At 39.2% G+C, this 11,382-nt stretch overlaps 1 protein-coding gene across 2 annotated transcripts in view; it reads left to right on the forward strand.

Moving 5' to 3' along the window:
- Positions 1-524: 524 nt before the first annotated feature.
- Positions 525-11,382, forward strand: part of UBQLN1 (ubiquilin 1) — a 48,925-nt gene continuing 38,067 nt past the window's right edge. Inside the window, exon 1 of one of the 2 annotated variants that reach the window (XM_082401192.1) lies at positions 525-1,001. In XM_082401192.1, coding sequence (XP_082257318.1) covers positions 819-1,001 — 183 coding nt within the window. In that variant the 5' untranslated portion in view covers positions 525-818. The remainder of the gene's footprint in view (positions 1,002-11,382) is intronic. The other variant, XM_082401191.1, reaches the window with a different exon arrangement.

The following is an 11,382-nucleotide window of genomic DNA, read 5'->3' on the forward strand; positions in this document are numbered from 1 at the left end:
ACCGGACTGTAAGAGCAAGCGTTTAAAAATTTTCAAGTATGCAAAACTTAAGCACATTTAAAAATGAATCACAAAAAACCTCTCGGGCATTTGTTTCAGACCCTCCTCCCAGTGGGGTATGCGAAGCCAGCACAGGCGCGGAGTCGGCGCGCACCGTAACCGCGGGGTGTCAGATGACTGGGTGGAAGAAACTACCTAGCCCGCCAGCGCGCAGGCGCATTTCCGGCCGCAGCGCCCAGTGGTCGAGCCCCCTTTCCAGTAATTTCGCTAGCCGTGACGTCATCCCCGTGCGCCCTTACGGTGCCTCCCAGAAGCCGCAAATTCATTTATTGGTAAAGGGGTAAAAACGAACGAATTGACCTCTTCCGCCCCACTTTGTTTTTAGTCCTTCTCTCTGAACGCGCCTACGCTTTGAGTAATGGAGCGGGAGAGGGAAAGAAAAGCGGCCAGAGCTCCAAGCGGCGGCTGCCAGGCATGACTCGGCGACGTCGCCAGCCACGTTACCCGGCGTGCCCCGCGCGGCGCCGGCGGAGGGACGTGGGGGGAGGGGCGGGGAGGAGGAAGCGGCGGCGGCTGCGGATGTCGCTGCGACCGAGTGGCGTCTGAGCACAGGGCGGCTGCTGAGCGCCCGACCCGGGCCTGCGCCGGAGCCCAGGCCAAGCTCCGCGGCCCCTCGCCCGGTAGGGCGGCCTTGCGGCCGTTGTCACTGAGGCGACGTGCCCCACATTCTCCGCTTCTCGGGCCGGCCGGCTCTGGCGTCCCCTGGCTCCCCCTCGCTCGCCCGCTCCCTCCTGCGCGCCTGAGTCACCGCCGCCGCCATGGCCGAGAATGGTGAAAGCGGCGGCCCTCCGAGCTCCCAGGACAGCGCCGCCGCTGCCGAAGGTGCCGGCGCCCCCGCCGCCGCTGCTGCTTCCACGGAACCCAAGATCATGAAAGTCACCGTGAAGACCCCGAAGGAGAAGGAGGAGTTCGCGGTGCCCGAGAATAGCTCCGTCCAGCAGGTGAGGGCCGCCCGAGGCTCGGGGCGGGGTGGGGATGGCGGCAGGACCTCCTCCCGCGGCGGGAGAAGGTTTTGCAAGGGCCTGGGAGAAGGGGGTCGTCCCCGGAGGTGCCCTCGGTTTTTCTCTCGGGTCTCCTCCCAAATTAGATCACACCCAGGTTCGTGGGTTTGCACCTGGGGACACCGCAGAGATTTGTGGCGGGGCCGCGCGGCCTGTTTGCGGGACGTGCCGACGCCGCTTCCCTCAGAGCCTTCCTACTGCTCGGGCGTCCGCAGACCCCCAGCCGCCTCCCCCAGCTCCCCGCCCCCAGCCGCCTCCCTCCGGCTCCTCACAAAGGAAAGGGACCCGCCGCCTGGCTCCAGGCGGGGTGGAGGCTGGGCGAGGGTTTGCCTTAGCCTAGTCCGCGGTTTTGTCTCATGAAGGAAAAAACAGAGGGTGTGCTCATTGTTTTACCTGCCTGCGGGTTAAGGTGGATTTTGGGGGGTGAGGATCACGTGTACATTTAGTTCTGCTGAAATCTTTCCCACCTTCCAGTCTTTAAAGAAAAAATTAACTATGATACAGAAATTGCTTTCAGCCGCATCTTAATAGTACAAGGCTTAAGGAGAAAGGTAGATGACTTTCAGTGACGACTTGCTGGATTTCTTTTTAAAGTATATTTGTTATCCTTAGATGCTAATCGTTGGGGAGGATTTTGTTTCATTTTAGAGGGGTAGCTATGTTCTTCAGATACTGGCGCTTGCAATCGGATAAAAGAAAACGAAATTGGAGTTACTGGAGAAAAATAAAAAATAATTTACGGCTTAAAATCTGTTCAGGAATACAAATTTTGTAGTTAATAATCTTGAGGAATTTAACAAATCGTTTTAGTTTGTTGTTGAATATACGTCCCAGGATATTGCCCTAATTATTGAATTGATTTCAGGCAATGTGAACAGTTTATGAAGAAGCAAAAATTTCTGAAATGTACCTACAAATTTCCCTAGGAATAATAAATGATTGGGGTATTTTTTTATGTAATTCTGAAAGGTGGTGTGTAGTGAGAAACTTTGACCACCTATTGAATCACTTCTTTTGGTCTCTCAATTCTCCTATAAAAATTTTCCTTAATATTTTAATATTTTGCGGCATACAGGAAAATTGAAATAATTGTGCAGTGACCACCCATGTGTCTATCACCTACAATTAGCATTTTGCTTTATTTGCTGTATCGCACAATTAATCATTTATCAGTCAATTTTATTTTTTGGGTGCATTTCAAAGTAAGTTGCAAGTATTAGTACATGTTACCCTTAAAAAGCACTTCAGCAATGTGCATATCGTTAACCTGAGTTCAATTTTTAACTTAAAATTTTTTTTACGTAAGTTTGACTTGCAGTGAAATGCGCACGGTTGCCATTCCATGAGTTTACACAAATACATACACCTGTTTAATCCGAAGCCTAATGGAGTTGTAGAACTTCGTAATTAACTAGAAAGTTCCCTCTTGCCCTTTTCCAGTCAGTTCAGTCACTCTTCTCTGTCAACCAGTGTTTTGATTTTTTTCCTCCCATGGACTCGTTTTGCTTATTCTAGAATTTCACATAAGTGGGATTATGTGGTATGTACTCTTGGGAAAGGCTTTTTCATTCAGCTTAGTGTTTTTAAGACTCGTGTATCCTCAGTAGTTCTTTCCTTTTCATTGCTATGTTGTCTTCCATTGTATGAATATACCACCATAATCTATCCATTTTCCTGTTGAGGGTCACCTGGGCTCTTTCCAGTTAGTTGCTATGAGTACTCTTATACAGATCTGTATTGTTGGACAGGTGCGTTTATCTCTCCTGTTAGAAGTGATTAGAAGTGGGATGACTGGGTCATAGCGTAGCTGTAGGTTTAGTTTCATAAGGAACTATGTTTTTTAAAAGTGCTTGTACCATTTTACAGTCACACTGACAGTGCATGGGAATTCCCGTTGCTCCACATTCCTACTAACATTTGATAGTATCAGTTTTTTTTTAGTGGGTGTGTAGCCATATTAACTTTTGAAGCCCATAGTTCTTTCTAAGATTCCTGGTTCAGGTCTTCACCATCCTGGCTGCTTTCAGCATTTTACTGTAAAAGATTAGAAATAAAGTCAATATTTTGTAAATAGAAGAATTCATTTAGTTCAGTGTATTATGATTTTATCTGTGAGGATTTTTTAACTTTTTGTGATGGTGAAACTAGAATTTCAAATTCTGTGGAAGTTTTAGTTTTACTCCTCTGTAACCAAAGTAAAATTTTAATAGATAAAATTAAAGTCTCTCTGTAGCAACTTTTTCTCATGGCAGTTGAATTTTTGTTTTGACGAATACTTTCTGTTGAAGCAGAAAACGTGATAAAAATTGAAGCTCATCACTGCATCAAGAACCAGAAGACAAATTGAACTGCCTATGGGCTCTGTTAGGGGAAGTACATACAGAAAAATGTACAAGAATAAGAAAAGTAGTTTTCACATGGGTTGTAAAATTCTACTTGAAGCACAAAAAAAGATCTGTCATTTTATAATTTTACATTTTTTCTAAGGGTTTCACAGATTTAAACTATTTGCTGCAGATTAAAATTAGTCATTAAAATAAACTTAATGACATTGAGATTTCACTAAAAATGTTTAGTAAAAAATTGGGAAGTATTTGGTCCAGAAAATTCTTATCTAATCTTAGAGGTAAAGAGGGTAAGCAAAAGACCTACAAAAGGATAATATTGAAAGCTTAGGCTTTCTATCAGGCAAATCCCATTTTCTACAATTTAAAATTTCTTTCACTGTTTCTATATAATGTAAATTTTCAATACATTATGCTGAAATAGTATTTATATGAACATGCTCTAATAATTGGATGAAATTATATTAAATCTCTTAGGTATAAAAAAAGTTATAAGGTGGTTATTAATTTTTTTATTTTTCCCTCAATTTCTGTTTGTATATAACAGGCAGAAAAAAGATACTTTAATACAGTTTGTATTTAACATTTTTAACTTGTTCGGTTGATAATAAGGCTTATACTTTTCTAAAATTAAAGTGAAATATATTTTTCATTGCGTACTCAGAATCAGTTGAGTAATGCTTAAATTTCTAACTAAAGGTGGTTAGAATATAAACTTCACTATGTATGTTCCAAGGTGGTTTCATTAATAAGGGTTTTCATAATATAAGTAGATAGATTTTTTAAAATGTGTAATGGCAAAAAGTCCCTGTGTATGAGATTATGTTTTCTATTAATTATTCATTATTTTCTGTTGGAAACAGTTTGAGGATTTCTAAGTGTCAACAAACAAGATGAAGTCCAGAGGAATGTTGTCTGTGTGTGAGTGGGTAAAATTAGTGCAGAGAATGGAAGGGCACTTCTGTATACTAGCTCCTAACTAGCTTGTTCTGGGATTTTGTGGCTCTCTAGATTATAGTGTAAGATTTTGAAATGCAGTCACCTGAAATATTCAGGCAGTGTATATTCTAGTTTTAGAAAATATCTTTGTCACTTGAATCTTTTAGAAAAATATTAACATACTTAGACGTAACGTAAATATTATGTATTGAATAGAAGTGAACCTTTCCTTGATAAGGGAAATTACATTGCGTCACTGTCATCATCACAAACATCATTTAAAATTATACTTTATAGGGTAGATCTAGAACTCTTGTCCCCAGTGGTGCCACCAGCCACATCTGACTGTTGAACACTTAAAATGTGGCTAGACTGATTTGAAATGTGCTGTAGGGGTAAAATACACACCAGATTTTGAAAACTTGTGGCTTGTTTCTTTGCATAATGTTTTCAACATTTATCCATGTTGTAGCATGTATCAGTACTTCCTTTTTATTGCTGAATAATATTCCCATGTATGGATACATATGTTACATTTTATTTTTCCATTCATCAGTTGAGGGACATTTGGGTTGTTTCTACTTCTTGACCATTATGAATAACGCCTATGTGAATACTTATACAAGTTTTTTGTGGCCATATGTTTTCATATTTCTTGAGCGTATGCCTGTGAGTTGAATTACTGGGTCATGTGATAGCTCTCTGTTTACCTTTTTGAGGGACTGCCAAACTATTTTCCAAAGTGGCTGTACCAATTTTTATTCCCACCAGCAGTGCATGAGGATTCCAATCACTTTCCATTGTGTATAACACTTGTTATTGGTCTGTCTTTGATTGTAGCCTTCCTAATTGCTGTGAAGTACCTTACTGTGATTGCTTGGCTTTCCGTTGCTCAAGCAGCAGTTCTTAATATGGTCTGGGGGGTCCCCAGGGCCCTTCTAGGAGGATCATAAGATCAAAACTAGTTTCATGATAGTTCTGAGAGATTATTTGTGTTTTTCACTCTAATTTTCTCACAAACAAGCGTATTTTTCAGAATTTGTTAGATGTGAAACGTGGAAATCCAATTGTCTTCTATTATGAGACTAAAGTGATTTGCAAAAATTTAAAACAGTGCTATTCTTCAAACTAGGAAAATAGTTATTTTTCATAAAAAAGGTATTTAATGTAATGAGTTTGTTATCTTGAATGAATTTTTCAAAGATTTCTCAGTTTTAATCTCCTAGTGTATCAATAGATATAACCTACATAAAGAAAAACTCTGGGGTTTCAAATTTGTAAGAGTTGTGTCCTGAGGCCAAAAATTGCTGCAATGGAGTATTTAAAAGATTACATAGGTACTTGTAAGATTGAGGATTGGGCTTCCCTGATGGCGCAGTGGTTGTTGGGAGTCCGCCTGCCAATGTAGGGGACGCGGGTTCGAGCCCTGGTCCAGGAAGGTCCCACATGCCACGGAGCAACTAAGCCCGTGTGCCACAACTACTGAGCCTGCGCTCTAGAGCCCGTGAGCCACAACTGCTGAGACCGGCGTGCCACAACTACTGAAGCCCGCACGCCTAGAGCTGTGCTCCACAACAAGAGGAGCCACCACAATGAGAAGCCCGCGCACTGCAATGAAGAGTAGCCCCTGCTTGCTGCAACTAGAGAAAGCCCGCGTGCAGCAGTGAAGACCAAGGCAGCCAAAAATAAATACATAAATTAATTAATTTTTTAAAAAAGATTGAGGATTGACTGCAATAAGTTACTATTACTTCTTGCCTAGAAATTATGGTAGCCTACTGGTCAGTTTCCCCCATTAATGCCTAGAGCAATCTCTGAAAAACATTGATCAGATCATTTTATTCTCTACATAAAACTAACAGCTCTCCATTGATCTTGGACTTATATAATGTGGCCATATATAATGTGGCCATGAGGCCCTGTGTGATAAGATTCCATCCTGTGTCTCCATTCTGACGCCATCTTTCCTCCTTGGCTCTTGCTTTATTGACTTCTTAGTTCCTTGATCTGTTAATCACATTTTTTTTCCTGTCTCAGGAGTTTTGTGCAGTTTGTTCTTGCTACCTGGAATGCCTCCCACTCTTTGCCCATTCTCACTCAGTGCAAAGGTCACTTTCTCAAAGAAGTATCCCTGATTTTCCAGAGTTGGTTGGGATTCCCCATTGTACTTTCTCACAGCACCCTGTTTTTGGTCATAATTTATTACAATTTAAAGTCTATATTTATGTGATTATTTGATTAATGCTTATTTTTTTGCTAGAGAGGATCTGTGATTGTTCACTATTGTGTTACCAGAGCTTAGCACATAGTATGGGTTCAGTAAATATTTGTTTACAAATGAATCTGTCATATGTATGATAATGTATAATTAATAATTACTACCAGTTGTTCAGTCTTTACTGAGTTCAGTACAGTTGTCCCTCGCTGTCTGTCGGGGATTGGTTCCAGGACCCACTGTGGATACCAAAACCCACAAATGCTCAAGTTCCACAGTCGCCCTCTGCATTTGTGGATTTGGACGGCTGAGTGAGTACATGATCTCATTGGTTTCTTGCCCTCCTCTCACGGCTTCGTTTTAAACTGCTCTCCCCTTAGCTCACCACTCTTGACTGCCACAGGGTGTTCACTCTCGCTTCTGGTTACTGGAATAATTCTTCTAGAATAGCCTTTCTTAACTGAGGATCTTCATCTGAACCACAGAGCACAGCAGGGATTTGAATGACTGTCAGTTTTTCCAGCTAATATACTTTTAAATGCATAGGAGAGAAGTTAATTCTTTACGTAAAGTAGGGTGTGCTGGTAAATGTTTATCAACTAGTTCCTTGGGAAGAAACAGCACTGATTTGTAGTGTTTGCTGATTTCCATTTGTAAATACCTCTCATCATGGAAGATTTTAGGCTACTGATACTAAACTGGCTTACACAATTCCTGAAAATTCAGCAGTCTGAGCCGGTAGGAGCCATTGCTTGCAGTGGTGTCTTAAGGCAGGTGTCAGCCAACTAGAGTGGGCCAAATCCACTGTGCCCATGCACGTCTTTATTATCTATGCTTTCAGGACAGACCATGTGGCTCACAGAGCTGAAAACATTTACTGTCTGTCCCTTTACAGAAAGTTTGCTGACCCCTGCCTTTAGGGCATTAGGGCTTACTGGATCTCCATCTTGTCACACTTCCTCAAAACCCTTCTCATTGGAAAATTTTGCCATGACTTAAGTTTAACAGTGTGATCAATAGAGATAAAATGCAAGCTACATATGTAATTTAAGTTTTCTCAGCCACTTCAAAAATAAAATTAATTTTTTATTAGAATATTTAGAACATAAAATTTACCATCTTAACCATTTTTGGGTGTATAGTTCAGTGACATTAAATACATTCATATCCTTGTGCAACCATCACCACCATCCATCTCCAGAACTCTGTTCATCTTGAAAAACTGAAACCCTGTACCTGTTAAAACAGTAGTTCCCCATTATCTCCTCCTGCCAGCCTCTGGCAACAACCATTCTACTTTTGGTCTCTATGAATTTGACTACTATAGGTTTCTCATAAGAGTGGAATCATAGTATTTGTCCTTTTGTGACTGACTTATTTCACTTAGCATAGTGTCCTCAAGTTTCACCCATGTTGTAGCATGTGACAGTATCGTTCCTCTTTAAGGCTGAATGATGCTCCATTGTATGTGTATACCATTGTATGTATATACCCACTTTGTGTATCCATTCAGCTGTCAGTGTCACTGGATTGTTTCTATCATTTGGGTATTGTAATGTTAAATATGTTTTATTTAGCCTAGTATATGTTAAGTATCATTTCAACATGTAATTGATATTTTAAAAATTGAGATATTTTACTTTTCATACTAGGTGTTCAAGATCTGGTGTGTATTTTACACACACAGCACATCTCAATTTGGACTAGCCACATTTCAAGTGCTGAATAACCACATTTGGTTAGAGACTTCCGAATTAGATAGCATAGCTAATAAAGTTTTCATGCTTCGTTCCCTACTTACCTTTCCCCCTTTATTCACTGCATTTCAGCTGTTTTAAGTCTTTCCCTCCAACTATCACTAGCTCTTTCCCTTTTTGAGCTTTTGCCAATGTTGCTAATGACAGTAACATAACAGTACTTATTCCAGGCTTATCAAAGCATACTGCATTATTGTTATTTTTTTTAAGTTTCACAACTTTATGATGAAAGTACTGTTGTTACCTCTTTTTTAAAGTGAAGAAACTGAAACTCAGATTAGTAATGTGATTAAATTTATATGCCTGTTAAATAGTGGAGCCTAGATTGAAATCCAGTGACTAACTTTGGAGCCCACACCTAACCACTGCTCCAAGCTGCCTTGACTTTCCTCTGGTTGGCTTTTCAGCCTTTGGGTTTATTTAAATGTCAGTTCATTAAAGGTTGATTGGACTCACCAATCTAAATTAGATCAATGACTATAATCTCTTGATACCATTTTGTGATTATATGGACTTTTTCCTCCCCACCCCATACTGTAAGAATTTACAAAGGTAGGGGTGTTTTGCTTACCTCTTAATCTCATTGTACCTGCCTAGTATTGCACTTGGCACACATTGAGTAATGCAAATATTTATTGAGTGAATGAACAAATAGTGTTTTAAAGATTTACTTGCAGTATTTTGTACTTAGTTGGGACTATTTTAACAATGGGATTTACTTAGAAAAATGTGACGTTTATTCTTAGTTTAATCAAATGTCTAAAGGCATTATTTTAGTTGTTTTTGTATCTGAGCAGCTTAAAAAGAAAATCCCATTAAAATTAGGATTGGGAATTTTTTAAGAGACTAAAGTTGCGGTCTCCAAATCTGTTTGATGCAAATATTACTGAGTTAACATACTGAACAAATTCCATTTATTATAGGCATAAATAAAATGTATATATATGCGCCTCTATTTTGCAAATCCTTTCATTATAAGAAGATCTGAACTGTGGTTTGTTCCAGGTAAATTTATGCCATTCTGACTTAGTTTGATGTTCTGTAGATACGACAACACAGACTGCTTGGTTTATTAATTAAGCAGCTTCTATACAGATTTCTAGACTAGTAAAATGTTTTTTGATAAATTTTTTATAGCCTTTAAAGCTCTCTCCAGTTTTTATAAAGGATATGGCTTTATTCATTTTTAAAATACAGACTGCAAAGAAAATGAAATACATTATGCATGCTGTTACTTTAGGAAATTCGAATGATGTAGAAAAGTATGAAATAAGGGGACCCGTTCAAAAAAAGTTACTCAAAGTGTTTATCTATTTATCTGATTCTGTCTGGAAAAGTGTTTCTCTATTTACCCGTATATAATTTTCTATTTATTCCTGTTAAGCAGATGGATTATTACCCACACTTTTACCTTACTCTTTTTATTTGTATCTTTGCAGTCTTTCCATATTGGCATGTGTAGAGCTAACTCATTCCACTATTTATGATTACTTGTGTTTATATATTTATTAATATTTTGAGAAATGGGGAAAGGGTGTGTTGTCATTATTAATATTGAAATGAGGTCTGCATTTTGGAGAGAGCATGAACCTTGGAATTTGAGAGATCTGACTTGGGGCAAGGCGCTTTACACCTCTGAGCCTCACAGGCCACGTTTTTAACATGTGATATAATATCTGCTTCACTAGATTGTTTGGAGGATTTCATGAGATAATATGTAAAAGTACCTGGCTCAGAGTTTATATACTTTACTTGTATTGGTTTCTTTCCTCCTGTACTCTTTTGTTTGCCAGTGAATTGAGTCTTAATTTTTTTGTAGTAGAAGGAAGAATGTGAGCATGTGTAAGTGAAACATTTAGTTTGTGGATGTTAGATTTAGGTCATAGAAACTCCTAAAAATTACATTTTTATTGATAATGCACTATAACATTTTTGACTGAGTGTTCAGTTTTATATTTATAAGAAGGTGCCCTTTTCTCATATAGCTGCTTATGTTTCTAGTTTATTTTATACCCAACATCTTCGTGTAGGATTTATGCAATGGTTTTTTTTTTTTAATATATAATTTTAAAATTTATTTTTGGCTGCGTTGGGTCTTTGTTGCCGTGTGCAGGCCTTTCTTTAGTTGTGGTGAGCGGAGGCTACTCTTCATTGTGGTGCGCGGGCTTCTCATTGCGGTGGCTTCTCTTGTTGCGGAGCACGGGCTCTAGGCATATGGGCTTCAGTAGTTGTGGCTCACGGGCTGTAGAGCACAGACTGAGTAGTTATGGCACACAGGCTTAGTTGCTCTGCGGCATGTAGGGTCTTCTCTGACCAGGGCTCAAATACGTGTCCCCTGCATTGGCAGGCGGATTCTCAACCACTGTGCCACCAGGGAAGCCCCTGTACAATGTTTTTTAATGAGGGTACTTTAAGGTTACTCAGACTCAGGCATTTGTTGCAATAAGTTTTATGTTTCTGCAGAGGAATAGTGTTTGTGGACTGCCTCAGTCTAAAGCTGCGTTGAGAATTTTTAAGATTGCTAATTGTTTTTTTTCCTAAGTCAATACTACGTAGTTTCTGATTTTTTGTTGTAGTGTTCAGTAAAAGTGTAGTAGTTAAAACAAACATAGAAGTAAAGTTCAAATGTTAGAGATCAAATTTTGGAAAATTTGAAGCCACGGTAAACTATTTCCTCTGCCTTTTTTTAGAGTGCAGAATAGAAGTTTAAGGATATATGAAGTATGTGCAGGATTTTTGGCTCTTCTGCAAACACATAACATTGTTTAAATTGATCATATTTGGATTAAAATTTTATAAAATGCAGCTTATTTGGGAAAGTATAGCATATCTCTTTGATATGGTACAGTTAAAACCTGAGGTTTATTCATTTTTTTTTTGAACAAACAAAACATTGTAATCAAATGTGCTGTGATAAAAAATAAAAATTAAGTTAAAAATACGAACAAGAAGTAATGAGACATAAACTTTAAATGGCTTTTTTCCTAGCACATTCCACTCTTTTTTTTTTAAATTATGAAATTTTATTATAGTATAAAGTACATACAAAAAGGGAACACATCAAA

Source organism: Balaenoptera borealis (assembly GCF_965194805.1).
Source record: "Balaenoptera borealis genome assembly, chromosome: 8".
Taxonomy (NCBI): Eukaryota; Metazoa; Chordata; class Mammalia; order Artiodactyla; family Balaenopteridae; genus Balaenoptera; species Balaenoptera borealis.